Raw genomic sequence first — 26,282 nt, 5'->3', positions numbered from 1 at the left:
GGGGCTCCCTGTTGCCTACTCATGTGAACGTGTTAGAGGGACATATGTTTACCTTCTAAACAAACTGTCGGCTTTCCAAAGGGTTAGGAATAGGGTAGTTTTATTCAAGAAGGTCGGTCCTCAGGGAGCTGTGGGGAAAGACCCACCTGATGGGCTCAGGGAGGCTTGGTGTGAGCTTTCCCTGCCTGGTCTGGCGTGAATGTGAAATCTCCTCAGAGGCAGCATGATTGGGGGTGATTGGATCACGATGACCTAACTTCAGTGGATTAGTCCTTCAGTGAGTTCACGGCTGAATGGGCTTTAGGTGGGACCATTGGAGGAAGTACCTCACTGAAAATGTGTCTCGAAGGGTGTATGGTATCCCCCACCCTGTCTCCCTACTTCCTTCTCCACTTTCTATCATGATTCTTGTGTTTCTCCACAGACCTATAGTCATGAAGCTAGCCTGACCACGGACTAAACCCATGAGACTTGGATCCAAAGCAAATCCCCTTAGGGTTCTCTCTCTCTCTCTCTCTCTCTCTCTCTCTCTGTTATTTTGTCATAAAGGTGAAAACACAATGAGATATGGCCTTAGCCTGGGATAGCCTGAGGTACCCCTAACTCTGGAACGTTATTCAAAGAGGCCCCGTGTGTCCCAGTGACGGACAGAGACGGTGCTGGTTAAGACCTGTCTGCTTCAGTCTGGAGAAGTTTCCAGGGACAGTGACCAAGTGTGTGTGTCTGATCTGCTCTGTCCCTGGAGACAGGAAAGATTGTTTGTATTTTTTTTTTCCCCCACACAAGCACAACACTGTGACTCAGTGACTCCAAAGATGTAGGAGTCCAGCTCTTATGATGTCTTGGTCCTAACGCCCATACTGCACACCAGGTGACACTCACTCTCCCAAACCCAGCAGGACAGTGTCACTAAGCCACCGCAGTGTGAAGTGCAGGTCACAGACACACAGATCATTTCCTGATTGACACTAGAGGCAGATAGGTCTCAGATGACCCCGGCACACTTTTGCCTGGCTTTGCGAAGGGCCTTTCCTCACTCCCTGGGAAACGAGCTCCTGCTTTGTTGTCTGTCAGTCCTTAGTAAGATGTGCTTTAGGCGATCCTGGCTCTGCCTGCTTCTGATTTGGGTGTCACTGACCTTATGATGGTGGCAGCGTCCCTCATACAGCTCGGTTTTACTCTCTGAGAGTGGCATCATGTAGACCATGACCATTGGGAAAGGTGACCAAAAGTGGTAAGGACAAAGTCACGACCGTGTAATAACCTCTCGGTGGCTCCTGAGTACGTGTTTATTATGGCATGGCTCCAGCTGAACACACACCATTGACACTCAGTCGTGGAAGGCCTCTGTTTCGAGCACTTGGGCTCATTTTAAAAGGCAGATTTTAAAAAGTGTATACAGTGCTTATTTCACGCATTTAAAACCGCTGGGGAGTTCAGTGGGTCAAGCTCAGGACGCACATAGAGAAATAAAAGTGTGGCAACTGGTTTCAGATTGTCCTGTGGAAGGCGTTGGCCGTACCACGGAGGATCTTGGCTGCAGCTGCCCACTCATGACGGCGTGACCTGCTGGCTTCTGCTTGGTGTCTAAAACAGCTGGATCATGGACTCTCTGGACTTCCCAACGCCGACCCATTTGACTGAAAGGACAACAAAGAACACAGCAGAGAGACCATGAACAAAAACGGTTCTCAGGGCTGGGAGGGATGGCTCCGTTGGTGGAGTTTCCTCGCAAGCAGGAGAACCTGAGTTGACCCTAAAAGCCTGAGTTAAGATGTCAGTCTGGTGACATGCCCTTGTAATCCCTACAATGGGGAGGTGAAGACTCAATGGCCAGCCAGTCAAGCCTGCTCAGTGAGCTCTAGACCAATGAGAAATCCTGTCTTAAAAGAGGCAGACAGCATTCCTGGTTCCTGAGGTCACTCCTGAGGCTAGTCTCTGCACACATGTACACAAGTTACAAAATGTCCCTTAATGCTGAGTCTTGTGCTTTTCACCCCCCTGGCAAAGGGGCTGTTTGTTCACTGAATGGAGTATTTTTAAAATAAAGTGATTTTTAAAAATTTTATATTATGTTGTAAGTGTTTTGCCTGCATGCATGCACGTGAAGCCTGGTGCCCATAGACTTCAGAAGAAGACATGGATCCCTTGGAACTGGAGTTCCAGGTGGTTGTGAGCTGCCATGTGGGTGGTGAGAACCGAACCCTGGTTCACGCAGGAGCAACAAGGCTGAGCCACCTCTCCTGCCCCAGAAGGGGAGTGTTTTAAACTGTATTATGGGCACTAAAGGGTCGCTCATCCACGGGCATCAGAAAGCAGCACCCTATCCCGTCCTTCTTTCCTGCGCCGTTGGGATGCAGCTCTGGACCTTCTCTGGGTGACAGAGTAAACACTGTCACAGGGCAGCCACATCCTGCCTGCTTCTTTGCACCGTTAACCGCACCCTAAGGAGGTCACTGCCCCCCCCAGCTGTGGAAGTGGCACCCGTTCCCAGCCCTACCTCTCCCTGTCTGCTCCACTCAGGTGGTTACTACCTGGGGTTCTTAGTCCTCACTAGGCCGTGTATTGGGATGCAGGCCACTTGGGGTATCTAAGGGGGGGATAGGAGGAACAGACCGATGGCACCCACCTGCCACACCCAAGTGATTCTCCACAAACCGCACGTAGCTCTGGGCCTGCGGGGGAAGGTCCTCCCACTTCCTGGCTCCTGTGGTGTCTGTTTTCCATCCAGGCAGTGTTTCATACTCTACCTCCACCTTCTGCAGTATCTCCTGGTTTGCTGGGGGTGGGAGAGAGGGGGTCAGGAGGGTCCCACTTCTGCCCCACTTCTGGGGATGGTTGTCTTCTGACCTAGTGACTCAGCAGGCAGGAAGCTGCTGAGGGCAAGTGGGCCTGCTGGCTTTTCAGCACTGGGCAGCGAGCAGGGGATCATAGTGGGGCTCAAACACTGGCTGTGCGCCTTCTGGCCAGGAAGCATGGCCAGTTCCTAGGCACTGGCCAACTGATCTGCCGAGTGTCCACAGAATGCCAACGGAGAAACGCTTAGGCACGACTGGAAATTATGAGACTCTAGAATCCCAAAGCCAAGGTATCCTTAAAGATATACAACTCTCTTCTTGCCTGGGGCTCCCAGCCCTGTGCTGGGACCATGGTTCACAGTAGATGCATCATTCCTTGCTAATAGACGATGCCAGGTAGGAAGCCTCCTAGAAGGGTTCTTCAGCCTCAGAGCCCGACACTTACCTGGACACTCCACATTACCACAGAGCCCTGAGCCACCAGCATGACATTATCAACTTAAAGGATCATCCTTTCAAAGGTCAGGGTAGGATCAGAGGACCTAGCCTCAGGGATGCACAGGGCTCCCCCCACCTCAGGGTACTACTGAGTCTGTGAGATTTACTGGGAGGTGACAAGCAGGAGGCAGTTTGCCTGTAATATATTACAGAGGAGGGAATCTCAGCTGGTAAGATGTGCCTCTGACCTGAGGCTCAGAGACATATCCCTGATGCACAAGAAGCTAACAGGCAGAAAAAGTTCAGGGCACATGGGTGCAGGAGCCAAGCTAGATCCTTAGATGTCACCCAGGGATAGGGATACAGCTTGGGGGGCTAAGCACCTGTGAGCTTAGGCGAGGCCCTGGTCTAGCCCCAGCACCAGGAAATAACAAAAGGAAAAGGAATCCACCCACAGTGCAGGTTTTCTACTCTGAAATGCATTATGTTTCCGTAGAGAGCATGACTTTTCAGAAGCTCATTTCTCCTGACGTTCCAAGTTGTCCGTCACTGGGGAGGTGAGCCTTTCTGCGGCTGGGAGAGTTGCCAGGAAGCCAGGGCAAGTGGCAGGGTAGGCTTTCAGCTGCCTTTCAGCCCCGTCCTGTCCCAAGACATTTCCAAGCCACCAGAAGGCCTGAAGTTTCCCAGAGATGAGCCAGGCCTTACCAGGAAACCGAGGGACTAAAACCAGGGCCAGGTTTTGGAGATAAGCAGTGAGCCTCAGCTTAGAGTCTAAGCCCCTCCCCAGCCACCTAAAGATTGGTGGCTGTCTTTTCTAATGCTCAACAAGTGTCCTAATGGCCAGAAAAAGAAAAAACAAAACAAACAAAAAACTAAGGCTCATCTCACATACCAGGGAAATAAGGAATCCTCTTCCCATTGAGCTTGTAGGAGATGCCGACTTTAATCTCGCTCAGGACATCCAGGATGTCCAGCTTGGTCAAGGCCAGCCTGTACCCAGGACAGAAAAGGCATACTGTCATTGCCTCTGTCTGGGTTTCCCCCATCGCTTTCTCCTGTTGTTTGCACTGAACACAATAAAGTTAGGTGGTTCCCCCAAAATGCAGTCACCGAACAGGCCGGAGAACAGGGACACCAGTCCTGAATCCACTGTTCACATCCAGCTGTAGCATTCCTGAAATCTGGGCTCTCTCTCTTTCTCTCTCTCTCTCTCCAGCAGGTGCCTCATCTGCCTGGGGCTCCTGTCCCGTTTATCCTATAGCACGGGGAATATGGAGCCTCGTGCTCCGGGCATGGTGCCCACTTTTCCAGAATGGATCTGCTTGAACACCATTCCCGAGTTGTGGCCGGTGTGATATGGCAGTGGCCTTCCTCGGAACTGCCTTATGCTGAAGTTTCTTTCCCTCCCCACTCTCCACACAGACTTCACAGGTGGGTCTCATGTGGCTGTGTCTGCTCAGGCAGGTTGTGGGGTGCAGACCCACACTACCCCGCATCTGCTTCACAAGGCCTCAGACACCTCTTCACCAGCCACGCAGTTTACTTCTATCTACCTATCACCTCCCTTTCCACCCAGGAAGGCTCTGGTTAAGTCCTGAAGCCGGAAGAGACTTTGCAGTGCTGGTGGGGAAGACTTGGTCCTCTTCTGGAGATGGAGAGGGGGCAGGGAAGCCAACATTTCACACCTCTTTCTGTCCCCAGGAGAGGATCCTGAGCAATCAGACCTGCAGAGACCCACTGTGGTCTACCCTGTGCTCTGACACTCCTGTAGGAAATTGTTCTAGCATTCCAACTTTAAGCATCCTTGGATGCTCACAGAGGTGGGGGTCTGGGAAGCCCCTGCTGTGGCTGGAGGGATACCTTGCTTTAGGTCCTTACCCAACCCTGACCCCCACCTGTGTCTCCTGACTGGGAGAGAGTTCCAGGTTATTCATAGGGTGCCTTTCTCATTGGGGTTCTGTGTCCTCAGGAGCGTTAAGTCAGCTCCCAGTGGTACATGGGAACTGTGAGGCTGGTCTGTCTCCCTGCCCTGCCAGAGACGCCCAGAGCCCTGCCTGCCTGCCTGCCTGCCTCCCCTACCCAGGCTTGTCCCTCTTCCCAGGGTTCCTCCTGTGGGACAAATCTTCTAGAAATGACCAGTCCTTCTGCTTATAAACTACCATCGTTCTTTGTAGGATGTCCCAAGCTCTGCAGACAAAGCCAGTGACCATGTTTGGGTGAGCATGGTAGGGAATGATTGCCAGAACACCCACCACCCACCCCATCCTCCCAAGCACAGCCTTCTTTGCAGCCTGCTCTGCTCAGACCCTGGCACCTCAGCTTAGGATCACCCCACCATGCTGAACACCCTGCTGGCCACCTTCACACTAACTGTCACATGACCATCACCGTGATTTTGGATTGGTCAGGATGGAAGAGTATCCCTGTTCTGGGTTTGCTTCACACCTATGGCCTCCATGTTGCCCCCCCCCGTTGGCCTTGCTCTTTGGGGGGGTTGGTTGGATGGAAAGACTCCGGACAGATGTTGGGGCCCCCGTGGGCATTCTCTGTGGTAGAGCTTTGATGACATCTTGGTGCATATGTACAGAGGGGCTGCTTACGCAGTAAAGCCATTGACCATGTGAGCATATCTCAGGATCATCAGGTCCAGCCATCCACAGCGTCTCTTCCTGCCTGTGGTCACCCCCCACTCATGGCCACGGTTCTGTAGGAGATCTCCAATTTCCTACGTGAGAATGAAGGACGGTCTGTGCCTGCCACGTTGGGCACTGGCCAGGACAGGTGTGGCGTGTGCCCACTTGTCTCTTGTGCTCCTGGCTTCCTTTCCTCTCCATCTTCTGTCCAGTTAAGGCACACAGGGCTTTGCTCCCCAGTATGGTTCTGAGAAGGCAGCACTTTTTCCAGCACACCCCAGAAGCCCAGCCTGTCTGTGGGGGACATGCTCACGTTGTTTAAGTGTGGGTGGGGCCTTGTCCTGCAACTTGAGGTAGGGGGCAGGATTTATCTCTACCCTGGATATAGCCCAGCTCAGACTCTCTCAAACACCCGCCTGGGACAAGGGCTGTGGCCCATCCAAAACAGGAAAGCCAGGAAGATTCTGAGGCCTCAGCAGCTCCCAGAAATGCTCCAAGGCCAGAGAGCTGGGGACAGGGATCGCTTTGAGCCTCAGTTCTAAGTTAGTGCTTGTCTATGGGCCTCACATGCTTGATGGAGCAATGGAGTTTGCGACCCACACATTCTTGCACACACACACACACACATGCACACATGTGCACACACACATTCTTGCACACATGCATGCACACACACAACCGTGCATACATGCACGCGTGCACACAGGTGCACACACACACACACAATCATGCATACATGCACGCATGCACACAAGAGCACACACACAGGTGCACACACACAATCTTGCAATGTATGCATGCACACAGGTACACACACCCACACACAATCGTGCATATATGTACGCATGCACACAGGTGCATACACACGCAGGTGCACGCGCGCACACACACCTTTTGTGAACTGGGCTGCTGACGGTGTCGGCTTCTGACACCCTCTCTTCTGAGCCTGTGCTATAGAAAGACCCTTGTAGGACATGGAGAATTGCTCAGTAGGGTCCCCTCAGCATGTCTGCAGTTCCACATGACACCCTGCTTCCCCAAATGCCCCACCCCACTCCTGTGCTGGGACTCACATTGATCTGCTCCGTGGGGAAGGCCCCAATGCCCACACGGGTGGTGTAGGCCTTTACCACACCGTACACGTCACCTATGTTCTGAGGTGGGATGCCCAGGCCTGTGCACACGCCGCCCACAGTGCAGTTGGAGGAAGTCACAAAAGGGTAGGTCCCTGCAGGACAGAACAGTCAGTCTACCCATCACCCTCTGAAGACCCCGGGACCCAAGATGGCTTCTCAGCAAAGGGCAGTTGTGTTCCCTCACAGAGCCACCAGTGGAGGGCCTGTCCTGGGACAGTGGCCTACACGAGGTGCTGTGTGGCTCACATAGGAGCCTGTACTAAGGTGGCCTGGCATCCGCCACAGCCAGGGCCATAGACTGGTTTGCCACGGGGTTGGGACATGAGGTGCCTGGCCTTGCACGGCTCTCTTGTCCCATTTTCGGCCTTTGCTGCTCCCTTATAAGGCTCAAGTTAGGCAAACAGGACAATGGGCTCATTGTGGTGGGTACCGCAGCCTTGGAGCGTGGCCTGATTCATCCACTCAACTGTTCCGTGGGCCTTCGTAGGGCCCAGCAGATACGAAAGGCCATGTTAGGGCCCCTGGTGGAGGACTCACCGAAATCAATGTCCAGGAGGGCTGCGTTGGCACCTTCTACCAGGATCTTCTTGGGGGGGCCATGGAGTGCCTCATACATGAAGTAGACGCCGTCTCGAACCATGGGTCTGATCCGCTCGGCAAAGCCCTGAGAGAACCAAGCAACCATGTGAGGCCGCAGAGGGGCAGGGTCCGCACAGCCCACGTAAACTACTGCTGGCAGTAGTGCCTGCCTGGGACTTCGGTGCTCGATGGCAGCTCCCTTGCCACATCGGGGAGGCCTGCCCTCCCCCATGCGCTTCCCCAGTGCCTGGCCCAGTGATGGCCGGTTTACCTTGAGCCTTTTGAGTTGACCTTCCACATCTATTTCCAGGTTGGGGAACATGGACTGGTGCTGGTGGGCCAGGTTCTTGAACCTGTGCAGGCAACCCTCACTGTGACCCTCTGAGGGCCCACACTGGACCCGGGCGCTCTGTTTTCTATCATGTCTCCCCTGGGCAGTGGGAGGGAGGGTGGGCGGACCTACCTGGTGGAAAACTCGTCAAAATCCGACAGGAGGTCGCAGATGCGGAGGCCTGTCCGGGCAGCTTTGGAAGAGTAAGTTGGTCCAATTCCCTTCTTGGTGGTGCCGATGCTGAAAGATGTGAGTGGGCACTGCTGAGGAGCGTGGCCGACCCCACCCCTGCTTCCGGGAGACTCAAGGTCCACTTATGAATCAAGGCCAGAAGGAGGCCCCCAAGCAGCAGCAGCAGCAGCAGCGGCAGCAGCGGGAGCTGGGGGCTCAGCTGCTGCAAAGACGCCAGCCCGGACAGCTTAAGCACACAGCACCGTGGTTCAGGGCAGGTGAGGAGAGCGTTCTGGGCTCCACCACCAGGGCTGCCCCTGCCTGTCTACCTCTAAGCATTTGCGTGTGTGCGCTGGTTGCCCTCTTGCTTGGCAGCAAGAGCACATAGGAGTGTTGGTCCCCACACCTAGCTCTAAGGTCTGCACGGGTGACCGCAAGTCAATCAAATTTTACTCCCTGTGACCACCTGTGTATTCCTGTGAGAGTGTGCTTGTGGTAGAGTGTGTATGTGCCTGCAGGTGCCCTATGTGAATGTACCTATGCAAGCGCACATGTGTAAGTGTCGATGTGTATATTCATGCGTGCAGGCACATGTGTACCCGTGTGCCATTTGCACATGCAAATACGCAGGAGCCCTTATAAGCAAATGTGCCTCGACATGTGTGTGGGCACTGGCCGCCTGTGCGCTGTGCGTGGCTGCTGGCTGCTTCCCACATGCATCCCTGGCATATATGGAGTTCTACCAAACATGTCTGAATAAACAAAAGTGAAAATAAACATCACATGCAAAAGATCATGCATTGGGTGCAGGGCTTCATGCATTGAGTGCGATGCCTCATGCATTGGTGCAGGGACTCGTGCATTTTTGGTGCAGGGCTGGTTGTTGGTCAAGCAAGGGCAGCCATGCCATTTCAATGTTTTTCATGTTTCCCTGTGGGATGTGTACGTGGTTCGGGTGGTGCAGTTGTGTCAGGAGACAGCAGTGACAATCTACAAGTCAGGGTGTGACCCCCCCCCCCCCCCCCCCCCGCCTCCACCCTAAGGCTGGTCTACCCTATTGTTCTTGCAGGTTGACTGATTGGTTGATGATGGTCCCTCCCCTGCTCAGGCAGCACCTGCACCCAGGCCACCAGCGCAGGAACTGAAAGTCCCCAGGAAGAGGAGGAGTGGCTGGCGGCTTGAGGGACTTACTTCTTCCCCTCTTGCGCCTGGCGCTGTACTTCCTGTAGCCCATCCACTGCCTGGTGGAAGTCAAACACTGTCGCCAGCGGCCAGCACATGGGCAGGGGAGGAGCAGAGGACAGGAGTTTGTCAGGGAAAAGGTCAGGAGGTCCCTGGCTGGGAGCAGATACTGGGTTCCAGAGTCCCGGGCTCCACAAACGGCTCACCAAGCATGACCCTGGCTTTGACCTAGGCCTACCTTAAGGCTCATTAAAAAGAATAAGCTCAGCGGTCCATGGAACCAGCAGGCCCTCCAGGGTCTCCTGGGCTCTGCACCATGGAGGGGCAAGGCTCCTAGATGGAGAGAACAAGGAGGTGCCACCCCCAGAGCCCCATGGGAAACTTACCAAGGTGGGCCCGGTCAGAGATGATGAGCCTCTTCTCCCAGTCCTTCAGACCTGTGGGGGGACATGGCAGATGTCACAGGTGTGTGCAGTCTTAGGTGATGAGGGCCACCCTCCCCGGTACTGTTGGCTTAAGTGTGTGGCCAGGTTCCAGAAGACCGACATGCATTGCCCAGCAGCGACAGACCTGTCCTGACACTTGTTTCTTACTGAGGCCGCTGGACTCCAAACCCAAAAGACCCCACACCCATGCTAGAGCTCCACCTGCTCCGGCCTCCTTCCTGGATGGCCTGCACCTGGAAACTCCAGGGGCTGGAGATGCCAGGGCAGTGGCTTACAGCAGCAGCTTTTGAGAGTGTGGTGCCCAGCTGCTGCCCCTTACGGAGGACTCAGCTGTCCACTCTGCAGAGCGCATGCAGTGGGTGCCCGCTAGGACCGCGTCGTAGATGGTGGGTGGGGCGAGGGCACGGGTGACCTACCTTTCTTCTCGTTCTTCTCTGCCTCCTCAAACAAGCCTGGCAGGTGGATGACCACACCATTGCCTGCAACACAGGGGACAGAATCACGCCTCAGCTCTTGAATGTTCATGTTTCACGTGTCATTGGCAGACAGCCGGGGCAAGAGGCTCAAGTGCCCAGACCCAGGTTATGGATGAGGTTGAATCTTAGACATGCGATGACACCATCACACTTGGGGACACTGGGCTTAGACAATGGAGGCATGAACCCTAGGACCCACTTAGGTGAGGTCTTGAGGCGCCATGCTCAAAAGACAAAGTAGACTGACAGCGTCTGGGACCTGGGGGAAGTGGGGGAGTGGGCAGGTGTGTAGGGATTCATAGTGTGGGTGTGGGGAACGCACAGTCCCGCAGTCAGCGGTGTGATGGCCCCGGACGCCTCTATCCCGGGTGTTCACCCAAAGGGGCTGAGCACTGAGCCTGCCCTGATGGTGACAGCAGCTTATTATAACTGACAAATCTTGAAGGCTGGCAAGGCTTCCGGAAGGTGAGTGGATGGATAACTGTGAATGGGAAACACTGGATATTTCTTAGTGCTGAGGGAAGCGAGCTGTCAATCCAGGAGGCCTGGGTGACCCTCAAACGCAGGCAAATGAAGGAGTGACTGAGGAGGCTGTCCACTCAGCCCTCAGCTGGTGTGAGGCAAGGGCAGTTATGGAGGTGGTCCTGGTTAGTTTGTATTGTTGACTTGACAACTTGTCGTTACCCACGAAGAAGGACCCTCAGCTGCAGAACTCCCCTGATCAGATCGGCCTGTGAATGTTGTCTATGGGACATTATATTGATTGCTGATTGATGCAATGGAGCCTAGCTCACCGTGGGTGATGCCACCCCTAGGTGAGTGGGCTTGGGCTGTATAAGAAAGTTAGCTGAGGCATGGTTAGTGGGCATGCCATTAATCACAGAAGTCTGGAGGAAGCGGCAGGCAGATCTCTACGAGTAGAAGCCAGCCCGGTCAACATAGCAAGACCCTGTCGCAAAAAAAAAAAAAAAAAAAAAAAAAAAAAGAGGATGAGGAGACAAAAATAAACAGATAGATAGATGAAATAAAATAAATAAATAGAGAAAGAAGGAAGGAAAGCAAGCAAGCTGAGCAAGAATGATAGAATGATCCAGAAAGTGAGAGATCCAGTGAACAGAGTTCCTCCATGGCTTTTGTTTCAGATCCTCCTAAAGTGCCCACCCTGACTTCCTTCACTGATGAACTGTGACCTGGAAGTGTAAGCCAAAGAAACCCTGTCCTCCCCAAGGTGCTTTTAGTCAGAGTGCTTTATGCCACACCAAACCCAGTAGATTCTATGTGACAAGTTCCACAGACTGAGGCGTTAACTTCAAAAAAGAAGGAGGTCTCCTGGAAACAGCTGTGGAACTCTTGGCCGGAGGAAAATATTGAGCTGTACATCTCTTGGCGATCTCTGAAAGCCTATGCTGACGTTTTAAACAAAATATACGAATGAGAAACCGTCCCCTGAGACTTGGTCACTGACCGTGACCTCATCTCCAGGCAAACTAGCACTTTTTAAATCATTCACATCATCACATACGTACAAATGGTATTGATGAAACCTTTCCCAACAATAGAACTTCACATGGCTGTACATGTGTAATTGAGAGTAGGTTTAAACATTTGGTAAAGAAAGTCTTTTGATGAGAAAAAAGTCAAAATAGTTCAATATTTCAAAAATTCACAAGAACCAGGCAACAAATGCTAAACAATAACTGACCATTAAAAATATTAACTTGATCTTAGAAAATGGGCGGTTAGCTGTGGTTAGCCTTGAATGATTTTCTGATTTATTGTTAGCTTTGAATAAGTTGTAGGTTGCTGTACCTGATGATGCTTTTGCTTCAATGAATACAATTTCTGAGATTCTATATCCTGGATAAAAAAGCCTTGCTTAAGAGCTGCAAAATACACTCAGATTCAAACTGCCTCCTCTGTGTTTGTTTCTGTTTGTTACCCACCTAGTCTTCGAGAACCCTTGTCCCAGGGACCCCCATACCTGTCTGTGGCAGCTTTTACCACAGCAACAGAAAGCAAACAAGAGTGGAGTCTAAGGCTGAGTGTTCCACGTGCAGACCTGTTGACCACGGCAGACCAGGACAGAGGTGCTGGCTGGACTGTGATCTGATGCCAAGAAATTCAGGAGTCTCCTGTTTCAAGTCAGTCCAGCAAAAAGTCCTCACTCGCCCAAGGAAGGAACCCAGATGCCACAGTCCCCTGCTAGCTCCTCCCACCCTGTGTGTGCCTCCAGAGCTAGCCTTCTGTGCCCAGCTCACCAGAACACATCCTGTCCTAAGGGGGTGTGACTCTGCATCTCCTCATTTGACCCCAGAACAGCTGGTTCAAGCCCATTAGAAGCATGATGTACCCTTGGGGGGCTGAGGCAGGAGGATCACAAGTTTGGGGCCAGTCTAGGTTACATATCTCAAAAAACCCTATCAACCCAGTGCTCAGCATGAGGATAAGGAATTCAAGGCCAGACTTGACTTTGGAGCAGGTTTAAGACTGACCTGGGCTACAGAGACCCTGTCTCAAAAGGCAAAGAAAAACAACACAAGTCTAAACTACTGCCTAGATGATGATTGCAATGACAAGTCAGCTGACACAGTGAACGTCTGAGTGACCGAAACATTCTAACGCCCTGAAGCAGTCTGTGGCGGCCTGAAAACTGGACCTTTACATTGATAGTTTTAAACAGTCCTATTGCATTTTATGTGTGGGGATGCTTTTTGGGTTTTTTTGTTTGTTTGTTTTGTTTTGTTTTTTCCACACAAGGTTTCTCTGTGTGACAGTGCTGGCTGTCCTGGAACTCACTCGGAAGGCCTGTCTCTGCCTCCCGAGTGCTGGGATTAAAGGTGTGTGCCGCCGCCACCGGGCTTGTGTGTGGGTGTTTTGCCTGCATGTGCATGAGTATGTCTGTGCACCGTGAGCATATCTGGTGTCCATGGATGCTAGAAGAGGGCATCAGATACCCAGGAACTGAAGTGACAGAAGGTTATGAGCTGCCACCTTCTGGAAGAGCAGCTAGCATCCTTAACTGTGAGCCACCCGTCTAGTTTTATAACGTGTAAGTTATGGGTCAGTGAAGAAGTTCCGTTTATTGAAATGATATAAGAATAAGAAAATAGGAACCGGGGAGAAACGCGGACCCTAAAGGTTCCCAGAACCCTACCAGCGCCCTGGGAGCTGTGTTTTGTCATGGGGAAGACAAACATGGGGTCTTCAGTTAGTGCGGGCAGCTAGAGACAGAGGTGCAGAGAGGGAAGGTGGCCTTGCTGAAGGTCACATGTCACGGCAGTGTAGGGTCTGGGCTGAGGCGATGCAAACAAACAGAGTCCACTCTCACTCCCAGGAGGAATCTTATGCCAGCCTCACGGGGTTGGCCATGGCACAGATTTGGCAGAGGGAGGTGGGACACCAGTCCAAATCGGAGTGACTCAGAGATTACACAAGCCACAGTGAACACAAAAGGTCACCCAAATGCCACGGCATCTTGAAATAACCTCACAGCAGAGGCGAGGCGTGTCGTAAGCTGAGGGTCAGCACAAGCGGGTGCTCCTGCTTCTGCTGCATGGCTGCTCCGGGCACCCTTTGTGATGACCATGGCACCTCTGCTCTTGAGTGAGCTCCCAGATAATTGCCAGCCACTCTCCTGCTGCTGGTTCCAAGCCATCCTCTGGGCTTAGGCAGCATGTGCTCTGGGTCACGTGCATCTCCACTCTGTTGCCTTGTTCCACCAAGGAGGGTTCTGGCAATGTTCCCTGCAGCCTCCCCAAGGGATGGACATCAACACTGTCCTGCTGTCCTGCCCAGCACACAAGTAGGCAGGCCACCTCAGTAGCTGGGGCTCCTCACCGTGGAAGGTGAGCATCACCCCCATCCTGGCTCTGTACGGGGAGGGCTAGACACAGTGTGGACTTGTGAGGAGGGGCTTTAAGAAGCCTGAGCTCCGACTCTACCCTTCCCAGCAGATTTCCTTCCTCTGCTCCTACACAATGGGCCAGACCTGTGCTATCCGCTGGCCGTGGACAGGCAGCACCTCGCCTCTGCTTCCTGACTGAGATGTGGGGGTCAGATAAGCCACAAGTATGTCGGTCAGAGCTAGAAGAAAGAGGGTCTGGAGGGTTAGATAGAAGGGAGCCCTCTTCAGCACCAACTAGAGAGAGCAGGGTTAGGGAAGCCTTGTCAGGCGCCTGGATAGCTGTCTGAGCGGTGATGGCTGTAACAGCCCAGGCAGTATCAGGAATGTGCCCAGGCTGTCCCCAGGCCTATGTCTTCTGAAGGCAAACTTGGCACACTCACTCCCAGACATACAAACACACCCATACATACATACATATGAACTTGAACACACACACACACACACACACACACACACACTGCTCTGCACACTGCAAAACTTCCTGCACCCTCTGACACCTGGTGAGACCATGCTCTGAGGACGATTTCTGGGTGGGTGGGGGCTCCAGGTGAGCACATGGGGCAGGCAGGCCCTGGTCCAGCCCTGGGGTTTGTACAATGAGACTCCCAGTGCTCTGGTTCAGGAAGTCGGGCTGAGGCTGGTGGATACTCACCAATGAATGACATGGCCTTGGTGTTGATGATGCCGCTGGGCAGCAGGTGAAAGTCATACTCCTTGCCATCCACCACTACTGTGTGTCCAGCGTTGTTGCCCCCCTAGGGACAGAGAACTGAATGAGCAGCTGGTACCTGCGTGTTGAAGATGGCCCCACCGGGGCCTGCTAGTGCCCTAGCCTCACCCCAGAGCCAGCTCTCTCCCTACACAATGCTCGAGGCCCCAGTGTTATCCAGCAGTACTGCTTGGGCATCAGAGGTCACAGGTCCCGGCTTTGGGCTGAGTTAGTGACTGATGCTGGGATGACCAGGGACCGGGTGGGGGATGCTCTGGTCCAGCCTGGCCCCAGGGCTCAGTACAGCCTTGGCAGGCAGATGATGCTGAGAGCCCATCTCCACCAGGGAGGAATGAGCATTTGAGGAAAGCACAGACCCCACAGCCTGGCTTGTTGGTCTCCAGCCAGGTCCTGTCCTGGGTAAAAACAGGAGGGAGTAAAAGGTGATTCCTGGGTCACCCTGTTCCGGGAAGGCCCCTTCTTTTGGGAATTCTAGCTGGCAGGATAGGCCAGCTGGGACAGGGCTCTCAGGGCGGGGCGGGGCGAGGGTTCAGCATGGAGGCCGGGCTTCAGCCTCAGCATCCTTCCTCTATTATTCAGTCACCTGACCACAAGCACATGGCTCCACACCCTGGACACTGAGTCCTCAGACTCCAGGAGGCTTGTGACATCGGCTGCTGATGCCAGTAGAAAAACTAGAGAGGCCCATGGTGGTAGGCCACCAAAGTTTTCGTGCCGTTGCCTGTGGTAGCCTGTAGGTGCTACTTAGCAGTCTCTGTCTAGCAGAAACCTGTAGCCTGGGTGTGCTGGTGGGGGGGGGGGGGGGCGGGCAAGGCACAATGGGTAATGCTGAAGCAGTTGGAAGAGCCACACTACATGGATGTCTGCAAGCGGGCACACGGATCGGTAGAGCGAGCGGCAGACTTAGCTCCCAAGATGGCTCGACGTCCTGTAAGCCAGGCCTCTCATACCCTGCACGAGGTACTTTCAGAGCAGTAGTTCTCAGCCTCCCTGATGCTGTGACCCTTTAATACAATCCCCCATGTTTACTAGAACCCTCAACCATAGAATTATTCCATTGCTATTTCATAACCGCAATTCGCTCTGTTATGAATCATAATGCAAATGTCTGATATGCAGGATATCTGATATGAGACCCCCAAAGGGGTTGCGACCTACAGGTTGAGAATCGCTGCTCTAGACAAAGTGGTCAGGCTTTCAAAGGCCAGTGGAGTTAAGGCCTGCAGTACCAAATCCCACCTGCAGGCAGCACCATGGTCCCCTAATTGTGCAATGGGCTCAGCACTTGGGTTTGGCCTCTAATCTTCACCCTCACCGAGCCCACTCCAGCCTAGCTCCAGGTCACCTCCCTGTCCCATCACCCAGAAGACACGTGGCCAGGCACATGCCACTTTGTTTACCTTGCTGACAGAGCTGAGGTTTCAGCTCGCACACATCTTTCCCTTGCAAGACCCTCGGCGGAGGCTCACTTCCCCTTGTGACCACTGTTATGCACCATGTCACATGCACCATGCACAGAGTCAAGTCTACCAGCTCCTCTGTTGATGCTGAGATCCTGGGTAAGGGGCTTTCCCTCCGAGGACTTGGTTTTCCACAGACCCGTATGCCTACCTAAGCTTGCTGTTCCTTGCTTGTCCTCAGTGAGACTTATTACCATGTAGATGACCTCAGATGACAGAGATGGGTCAAGTAGAGGCCAACTTTATGGCATGGGCCCCAGGCACCCAACTGTTAGGGAAGGTACACTTGTGTAGTCTGTTCTGAAACCTCTGAAACACAACTCTGCTGGAGCTGTTGGCCATGTTGGCCATGAAACAGGGTAGGAACCGTCTGGGAGGTCCCTCAGCTCCGCATGACTTGCAGGGAGCTCCTGGTCTTTAGATGGCGCCAGGCACATGAAGGCACCTCCTTGGGAAACCCGATGTGCTTGGCCGGCTAGCCTTAAAGGCTCTGCGAGCAGGTGACAGGGACACTGGGTTGTCTATGGAGCAGGAAAAAATGACATGGAGACAGACAGACGTAGTGATAGAAAGCAAACCGTAAGAAGGGCCCAGAGGGGCTGCTGGGAAGAATGGAGGGTTTGTGGTTGGAGCATGAGGGAGGTAGGAACTGAGGGGCATACCTGAAACTCTGGCTTGGAGTTTGTCATCACTTAGGCACAGTAGACGCCTGCGTCCTGCCCCCGAGCTTGTGAGTTCAGACCATCAGAGTGGGGGCACACCCACGAGGACTTAGGGTTCGGGGACCCCAGCCATGCTCTGCTTTGCCACGGTAGATGCAGGATTGCCACCACCCCCTTTCAGTTCCCAAAACGTGAACATCGGCAACGCTGTTTCCTGCCTGGGGCAGTTAAGGGGGTCTCTAAGAACAGATGGGGAAACTGAGGTCCAAAGAGAAGACAAGCTTTGCCACAGAGCCTAGAGTGGTGGGTGAGCTCTTCTTGGGCTGGCATGCCTCTGGGGACAGCGAGGTGGCTAGGTCCAGGGAGCCCAGACACCCTAGGCAGGATGCTCTGTCCACCCTGTTTGAATTCCCAGGGCCATGTCAGCTGGCTTGAGGACACAGACAGCAAGCACCCGCCTGTCTGTGTTGGGCTAAACACAGCTGCCTAGGAACAGGCATGAGCATCATGGGCCAACAGATATCAGATGACCTCAGCGACAGTGCCCACTGCAACACCCAGACGTCAGGCATAGGCCATTGCTAAGGCACACGCCATCCCAGGACGCCGGGCTTCCAGCAACCCTGTGGAGCCCAGGGTGACTGTCTCCCTTTTCCCGCTGAGGTCTTAGACTGATGAGCGTCACAGGGACAGTTGGTGGAGATGGAGGCAAGCCTTATCCCTCATGTCTTTTCTTTACTAACCTGGTCCACACATTCAATACGATTTGGAAATGATGGGAGGGGGTCACAGCCCCTGAAAAGGTGGGGGACATTCAAACCTGCCTGGTACGGCTGACTATACTTGGCCCCCATGCGGGAGGAGGGGTGAGAAGCGAGGCCAGCTCTGTTTCTGAAGCTCAGTTTCCCCCCTAAGTGGGCAGGCTCTTGAGGGCCCTGCGGGGATCTGCACAAGTGAAGGGTTATCACCTGTGCCCCGGCTCCAGGGGATGCAGAGGTGTGCCAGCCTCAGACTGCTCCAGGGCGCCTCGCTGACCCCTCAATATGGGGAAGAGTCCAGCAGTGCCAGGAATAGCCCGAAGACCTGCTGTCGCCATGCCCCAATGTGGGGGTCCTGAGATGTCAGACCCCCTCCCTAGAGGTCCACTGGAAGATGAGCAGCTGCCAGGCACCTGTGTTTGGCCTTCAGGGTCCGTCAGCAACGGTGGCTCCTCTCCACTTACAGTGTAAATAGTGTGGCGCAGTGCCCTTGAAGGCATGGCACCCAAGGAACATGATGCTGTCTCTCACCACTGGCCAGGTAAGGAGAATGGCTATAGGGACAGCAAAGCAGTCTGAACCACGAGGCCAGGCGCAAGCCCAGGGTCAGGGGCATCAATAGAGCCTGCTGGGCATAGCACCACTTGGTGCCTCCACACCCCCCCCCTTTTCTCCACAGCACAATTCTGCAGCTCTGTGCACATTGTAACCCCCTCCCCAGCACTCTTTGACAGCCTGGCTGGTTACGCACAACCTCCAGGCCCTGGCGTGCAAGAGTTCAAGACAAGAGACCTTTGTTATGCACAAACAAAGAGGAACCAGGGACAAACCAGACTCTGTTCCAGATCAAGTTGGTCTGCACCTCTGCTTTGCCCTGTAGCTGTGACCCAGTATCTCCAGCATTAGGCAGGCAACGGTTGGGTTCTGGGTGCAGGCCCTCTGGACGGGATGCATATGCAGTGGCTGTGGACATAACGCTGTAGAAACCAATACTCATTTCCTCTGCCTACCCATGCCTATCATGGAGCTGGAGAACCTATCTGCCCTCACAGCCCTGGGCTCCAGCCCCAATGTCCAGAATGCTCTCCCTGTAGCCATCCATCTTGTGGCTGTCTGAACACAGCTCCTGACTATCCGGGGCCCTGCTAGTGCACAGACCTAAGCTAGGCAAAGGACCGAAGTTGGATGCAAACAGCTTGTGTCCCGGCATCTCCTTCCAGGACAGACCCAGGCCCCTGCTGGGCAGAGAACAGAAATAGACCTCTCTGGCCATCTGGACCCCTCCATCCAGCTGTGCATGTGTGTGTGGACGCAGAGCACCTACAGCACATCGCAGAGGCTTCCTTAGCCTCTCCACACCTTTGTCCTCTAGGCCAGGACCTTCCTTCCATTGCAAGTCCCTGGACAGGGAGCTGTGGCCTTTGCCTTCCGCCAGGGGGATGCTCTGGGCTCCTGCCTTCCTAGCCTCCTCATTCTCTATTCCCGCCTGGTATCTGCAGGCCCCAGGTAGGGTAGAGTACAATGAGAGGCTCAGACAGCTAGGAGGCCCCTGTCCTCCTCACAAAGGAGTGACATGTGTGTGAGTGACATGTACCACTGTACTGTGCTGTGCACCCAAGGGACAGGTTAAGGAAGCAGTGTGCAGCTCCTGAGGTCTCTGCAGCACTGGCTTCCGGTTTACCCTAGCTCATCTCCAACTTTCCCAGTATCTGCAGGACTTTCTGCACACCACAGCTGTACCAGGGTCCGTCCCCCTCTCCGCTCTGGCTGTCCTTCAGGCCCTGGATGGAGCAGGTGCTGCGTGCCTGCAGGACTGAGCTACAGTCTAGTCTCTGTCCTGCAGGGCCAGAGGACAGGGTTCCATAGATTTCTAACCACTGGTCCCCTCCCCTCCCCTTCTAGGGGCCATGGGGGGGGCAGTGCCAAGGCCTTCTTTCCTTCCAGATCTGCTCACAGACCCACAGCTCACTTACTTCTTTCCTTACAGGGAGCAGTAAGTTTGGGCAGGAGTGTGAAGGTCCTGCCCAGGGTGATGTGGGGCTGTGTGACTCTGAGAGTCCTCTGCTTGGCCACCAACGCTGTCATCAAGAACAGCCACAGAGAGACCTGCTTCTGGAATCAACACCAGGGATTCCCAGCTTAAAGTGAGGGCTCCTTCTACCTGCCAGAGGCCCCTGGAGCAGCCTAGGATCCAAGGCCATGCATTTCCCTTGATTCCCTTGGAGAAGGTGCCAGAGCACCAGCAGCAGACCGCCAGGCGGGTCCTGCCATAGAACTTCAGCTCTGAGAGTGCCATTCTGCCAGAGAAAGCCCTGGGGTTCACAGCCTCTGGTCATGGACATGGCTATTTACCACTGCATGCATGCGGCCAGCCCTCCCACAACGGTGACCTCAGCTGGGCAGGTGCCTCCTCAGACGCGGGAACGGTATGTGGGTTCATGGTGGGAACCGAGCAAGCCCCCAAAGCAGCCTAGAGCTGAGCATGACTGGGCGACAGTGTGCCCTGGCAGCCGGAGGGAAGGAAGGAGTTTCAAATCCCTGCATGCCAGCCCGGCAGTGCCAGGCAGGGCGCCACAATTACTCTGGGGAAGGAGGAAAGAGGCCAGACTAGCTTCAGGATGCATGAGGAGATGGTGGCGCCCATGAGGAAACAGGCCCATAGGTGTCATCTGAGGGAGCAGCTGGACACAGCTGGCCCGTCAGGCAGCAGAGGCAGAGACATGGAGGACACAAAAGAGGAAGCCTGGGCAGAAGTGCCTGGGACTCCAAGGAACCGGAACAAATGCCCTGGGGGCAAGTGAGGGCCTTGAGCTGCGGGAGCACAGGAAGACCTGCCTGGAAGGGGAGAGGGAGCGGAAGGACAGCCGGGGAGGAGAGCGATGCAGCCCCAGCAGCCGCAGGGCCTCCCGGTGCAGGAAAGGTGCCCACGGCGCCAAGAGCAGGGATGGGGCACGGACCGTGTCAGAGCAGGGACCTAGAGGCAGAGAGGAAGGCAGGCGTCCGGCCCCACAGAGCCCAATTAATGGAGATGGCAAAGCAAGAAATGAGGGCAGAGTCAGAGCCCGACCTACGGAGATCTGCAGCAGGCGCCTGTGGCCACAGAAAGCTGTAGGAGCTGCATTTGGAGGGGAGGCCTGTTGATTGCAGAGGCAGCGTCTGGGCCTGCCAGAGACCAGGGTTCTAGGCTAGGTCATTTTCCAGGAGCCCAAGGAACCAGTAGCCAACTTGCTATGGGGAGAACTTGACTTGAAATCTTTTTCTAGCCAGTGGGTCTAAGGCTTCAGCTTCTGGAACCTTCCCTTGGTCCATGCACCCATCCAAAGTCAGAGGCACTTTGCCTTACACACACACACACACACACACACACACACACACACACACACACACACGCCCGCCTCTGATCACATAGGGCTGGCCATAGGGACATAAGACCAGGGAAAATGTGGGAAATTAGCAGCAGGCAAAGAGGCCCCTACCAAGGGGAGGGACAAACTGCAGGAAGCCAGGCTCACCAAGCGCTTGCAATGTCCAGGGCTGGGCAGCCATGGAAAAAGGATTGAAGTGCCTTCCAGAGGGGGCTGAATGGTGCCCTAAAGGAATTCTGGCTCAGCCGCCTTCTCCATGGAGTCAGAGGAAGGCAGGCAGGCAGGCCTGTGACATCATGGTGGCTTGTGGTAAAGGCTCTAAGGGGCCCAAAGGAACACTTAGTTTCATTCTGCCACTGCGAGCCTCAGTTTTCCCGCCGGTAGAGGAGCTCTGCCAGAGGCTCCTGAACTGCTAGTTCACTAGAGACTGGAAGGGAGGCATGTCTCCCCTCCCTTGCTCTCCAGGGGAATGCCTGTTTGGATCTGCTGAGGAGGTCAGGCAGTAGGGAGAGCAAGCCCATCTGAGTGGATGGTGTGGTCCAGCTGGCTCTCATCTCTGCAGGTCCTGTGGAGTTGGCCTGGCATGTTGACTTGGGCCCAGCGGGGACCATCCCCACCAGAACTCTGTCCACAGCTTAAGATGGAGCCTGGGGCCATCAAGGCATGCCTTGGGGCTTATCTGACAGTGCTGACCAGAGACAGCAAGTTGGGGGGGGGGGAGAGTAGGCACCACAGGAGCATGGGAGGGGGTGGGGGAGGGGAGCTGTGGTGCTGGAACACTTTGGAGAGAGGCCCTCAGAGCACCGGAAGTAGACATATCACAACTGCACACACACACACACACACACACACAGCTGGACAAAGCATGCAAGGTGTAGGGAGTGGGGGTCCAAGGGCTGTCCTTAGGACCTAGAGACTTCAGGAGAGAGGGGAGAACAGGGCAAGAGACTGGGCTACCTCCCCATTTGGGGGAGAATTTTTCCAGAAACCCTCAACCCTAACTGGGCAGGTGTGGCTTAGAGAGCTAAGCTCTGCCTCCTGAGCCCATAAGCCTGAATGAACCCCTGCTCTGAGTTCCTCAGGAGCTCAGCATGTAAGCTATAGAGCTAGGGAGGAGGAACTCCCCAGGTGTCCCACTTCCGTTTAGGTCAGCAGCCATTCAAGTGTGGCTCCAAATGCAGTAGCGATAGGCTATGTTCCCTCAAACCGAGACCTTTGTGTTAGGCTGACAGCCCAGGGGCAACGTGGTTGTCAGGGCCAGAATGGCACCACCCGGGAACCTAAGGGGACCAGGCTACTAACTAGCCCACGAAAAGGACCCACCCCCTGTCCAGAGTCAGCGGAGCAGTTTGCAGCTGGCCAAGAGCACAAAGCCTGTCTCTGGCCTTCTCTGAGCACCACCAGCCACCAGGTCACCCTGCCTGGAAATCTGTGACCCCCGCCCGCGTCATCCAGGACCCCTTTGAACTCTGCTTCCGGCGCCTGTCCCTGCCGCTACCCTTCCTTCCACTGGGTGACAGCCTTATCCTCATCCTGGCTCTGCCGGGCTGGGGCTGACTCACTCGGGCACCCCCTGCCCAGAAAACAGCTCCCAGCCACGGTGTCTTAGTGGACCTTGACTCACCCCAGTGGGGCTCTCCCCACCAGAGGGCCCACCGCCACCGCCCTGGAACGCCCTACCCCTGAGGATCCCGTGTCCCCAGCTCAGCAACTTGTATTTTTAGCTCGGGGCCCTGCCATTGCCCTGGGGAGGGGTTGGGTGGGAGGGAGGACAAGCGCTTTGTGTGAGAGGGTGGGGGGGGGGGGAGAGGAAGGCCTCAGGCAGTGGGGAAGAGGAAGAAGACGCTCCTGGAAGGGAGGAATCCAAACGGCAGAGACCCGTTCAGGGCACGGGAGGACAGGGTTCGTCTGGATCCCAGGGAAGGGGAGAGGCTCGCTGGCCGGGTCGGGGAGGGAGGGGCTCGGCGCCTGGCCCGCACCTGGCAGCGGCTGACGATGTCGGCGTCCGTGGCCAGCAGGTCCACCACCTTGCCTTTGCCCTCGTCCCCCCACTGCGCTCCCAGCACCACGGTCACGCGGGAGCCTGTCGCCGCCGCCTCCTGCTGTAGCCGCCCCCGCTTGACTCCGCCCGCGCCGGGGGGCCGGTCGTTGGAGGCTCGGGTCCCGGACATGCTGGCTTGGCCGGTCCGCTGCGCTGGGCCACCGGAGAGCCCGCGGCCGCCAGCGCTCCCGCTCCATTAAATGCGGCCGCCTAGAGCTGGGGGCGGGCCGGGGGCGGGTCCTGAGCCGGTGACGCTCCCCGCCCCTGCCCGTGCCGAAGCAGGTGGCGCGCACTTAGGGCGCAGACACCCAGACACAATTCGGGGAAGCAAATGATCCAGAGCATTCGGGGACGCGAGGAGGGCCAATGCTGTGGGACCCGGACACTACCTCCGCCCCCTGGCCTGCCAGGACTAGGGTTTGGGGTTGCAGGAACTGCGAAGGTGGCTGTCTTTTACTGGGCAAGACAGTGTGTCAAAAGCAGAGCTACAAATGCGTCCTTGGGATCTGGCTGCGGCATCTCCTGCTCTCCTGTAGTGAACCGGCCCAGGACTGGGCGCCGGTCTCCTGGGGGCCGCCCAGAAAGTCACCTTAGCTGAGGACAGCCTCTTCCCAGCCGGCCACAGTCACCCTACCGAACGCTCTGGGGTGGACGTAGCTAGCTAGCCACTGACTCCTGCACCAAGTGTAAGATGAACACCCCCAACCACCCCGGCCAGAGCAACCTGAGAGACACAGGAGCAGAACAGGACTCGGGTTTCCAAGAGACCCACACCAGACTTGAGTGGTAACGGCCTCTGCCACCCCTGGGGGCCCACCTGGGGGCGCTGCTTTACTCTGCTCTGGCTCACCCGCTCCTGGTAGAGGTACAGGAAGCAGGTCAATTCAGGCTGGGAACAAGGACAAAGGAAGTCCTGGGATTAGGAGGACTGCCCCCCACCGTGTGTGTGTGTGTGTGTGTGTGTGTGTGTGTGTGTATGTGTGTGAGAGAGAGAGAGAGAGAGAGAGAGAGAGAGAGAGAGAGAGAGAGAGAGAGAGACAGGGAGGCATTTCCAGGGTGTGCCGGCTGACCCCTGGACGGGTTCATAGACCTGCCAGGCTCCTTGTGGTGCTGAAGTCAGCTCCCAGACCTGTCACAAGACCAGGGAGACTTGACACACCCTCTGAGGGCCTGACCAACCCCCCCCCCCCACTTGGGGAAGAGAGGCTGTTCCCAGCCAGCTTCAGTCACACTGCTGTTACCTCCCTCCCCTCCCTGGCTGCGCAGGTCGCTGTTATCTGTGTCCTTCTGCTTCACACGGGGACATAGACACCCACCCTCCTTCAGTTGCTGCAGGCAAGGCAGTCGGGGACTTGAGACGGCCACCACCCCCAGGAGAGAGCTACAAGTTTATGTGCAGACTGAATATCCTTGCCTGCCTCACTCAGTGCCATGCTGGGGACAGGGCAAACTAATAGAACTGGGATATTCAGGTCAAGACTTCCGGAGGAGTGGCTGGGGCAGGCAGGAGTACCTGAGCAGGGCTGATGACAGCTGGTGCAGGAATGGAGGGAGTCGGGGTCACGGGAGAGAGGCCCGTAGATGATGCAAGGGTTAATGAGTTTTGTCTCCAGGGGAGAGAGATTATGAATTAAGAATGCCCATGTTGAAGCAGGGCTATGGTGCCACAGGGCTGAAATCCCAGCACTCGGGAGGCAGAGGCAGGGGGATCTCTGTGAGTTCGAGGACAGCCTGGCCTACAGAGTGAGTTCCAGGACAGGCTCCAAAGCAACACAGCGAAACCCTGTCTTGAGGAGGGAGAGAGGGAGAAAAGGAGAGAGGGGGGAAGAGAGAGAGAGAGAGAGAGAGAGAGAGAGAGAAACATGTCCTTGCTCTCTGGCTTTCTTTTCTGGGGTCCTGGGAGGGATGCATAGGTTGGAGCTCAGAGGAATCTAGTATGGGGGCTTAGCTGGGTCCTGGGGCACCAACTCTCCTAAGCCTGGAACTATAAATAGCCAAGGGCCCAGATAGAAGGGGGAAGGCTTTTCTAAAAATACCTACACTCAAACTCAACAGCTGGGGCCCTGACTGTCACAAGGCTCAGCCAGAATTAGCACCATCACCCCCTCATTGAGCCTGACCCAGTGTGGTGGGCAGGTACAGCAGTCACTAAGTTCGGGGGCTTCTGGCTTGGCAATTGTGTGACCTCAGACAGTGGCTTTAACAACGTTTTGCAAGGCCTCAGGGAGAGGGTGTGTAGGCAGAGCGCCACCTATAATTAGTTCCCTCTGGGTTACCGTGAGACCACGTCGTCATCATCATCGTCATCGCCATCGCACAGACAGCTGCTGACATTTCATGAGAACTGAAGTCCATGAGCCTACAGGTGCCAGGTGCTTCATAGCTGCCACAGGGCTGGCTTCTTCCACACCTGGTAGCCACTAGGCTGACTTCCGGCCAGCAGAGGGGAAGGAAGGCTGGGGGAGTAGCTGTGTGTCAGACCCGTGAAATGCTCTGCTCACATGCGGCCTCAGCAGCTTTGACTGATGGGGTAGGGATTCTACCCAGAAGTGGACAATTCACAACTCAGTTTTACTCTAATATGTGAGAGCTCCAGAGTGAGAAGGTGGAGTGAAGCTGCCAGCAAGGTGGTTTGGATAGTCAAGGCACCTGCCACCAAACCCCCGGATCCATGTATTAGGAGAACAATTCTCCAAGGTTGTCCTCTGCTCCCACATGTATGCTGTGGCAAACACCCCGTCACGATTAATAAAAATGAAAAATATCCCTGGTGGAAATCTTTAAAAAGTTGAACATAACACTCAGTCTGCAGCCCAGGTCGGTGTGTGCAGCAGATTTGACAACAATCCACTCCAGGCCCTTCGCACGGAATGACCCGCAGTAGAGGCAGTTGAATGGAAAACACAGTCCAGCCACGCCACAGAATGTGACTCAACCATGGGTTGCGAAGCCCTGCTCCCCAAACCTCGAGAACAATTGGAAGCAGCCAGCCACAGAAGGACATGTGTTCAATGTTTCCATTTACATAACATGCTTAGGATGGGCAAACCCAGAGAAAGCCACATGGTAGAGTCAGGGCCAGAAGAGTAGATGCTCATGGGTGTGAAGGAATTCTCTGGGGTAATGGAAAACTTTAACCATGGATTGTGTGTGTGTGTGTGTGTGTTGAGGC

General features: G+C 55.0%; 1 protein-coding gene across 1 annotated transcript; it reads right to left on the bottom strand.

Moving 5' to 3' along the window:
- Positions 1–1,257: 1,257 nt before the first annotated feature.
- Positions 1,258–23,305, bottom strand: Adss1 (adenylosuccinate synthase 1). Its single transcript, XM_051196683.1, has 13 exons — positions 23,049–23,305; positions 14,747–14,849; positions 10,131–10,193; positions 9,655–9,705; positions 9,278–9,344; positions 8,048–8,155; positions 7,856–7,937; positions 7,543–7,669; positions 6,943–7,097; positions 5,837–5,961; positions 4,129–4,226; positions 2,630–2,779; positions 1,258–1,640 (listed from the first exon to the last, which is right to left on the bottom strand). The coding sequence occupies exons 1-13, from the start codon at positions 23,238–23,240 to the stop codon at positions 1,588–1,590; spliced, it is 1,374 nt and encodes a 457-aa protein (XP_051052640.1). The 5' UTR covers positions 23,241–23,305; the 3' UTR covers positions 1,258–1,587.
- Positions 23,306–26,282: the final 2,977 nt, after the last annotated feature.

This window comes from Phodopus roborovskii, unplaced genomic scaffold, assembly GCF_943737965.1.
Source record: "Phodopus roborovskii unplaced genomic scaffold, PHOROB, whole genome shotgun sequence".
NCBI lineage: Eukaryota > Metazoa > Chordata > Mammalia > Rodentia > Cricetidae > Phodopus > Phodopus roborovskii.
This window is presented reverse-complemented; position numbering and strand designations above follow the sequence as displayed.

Bases quoted from the DNA above. Each gene is read 5' to 3' on its own strand.
- Adss1 (XM_051196683.1), bottom strand. From the start codon at position 23,240: ATGTCCGGGACCCGAGCCTCCAACGACCGGCCCCCCGGCGCGGGCGGA. The intron at 4,227-5,836 runs GTAAGCAGCCCC...TCCTGGGTACAG, and splicing joins ATGGTCAATGGCTTTACTGC to GCTGGCCTTGACCAAGCTGG. The intron at 1,641-2,629 runs GTGGGTGCCATC...TTGTCCTTTCAG, and splicing joins GAATCACTTGGGTGTGGCAG to TCAAATGGGTCGGCGTTGGG.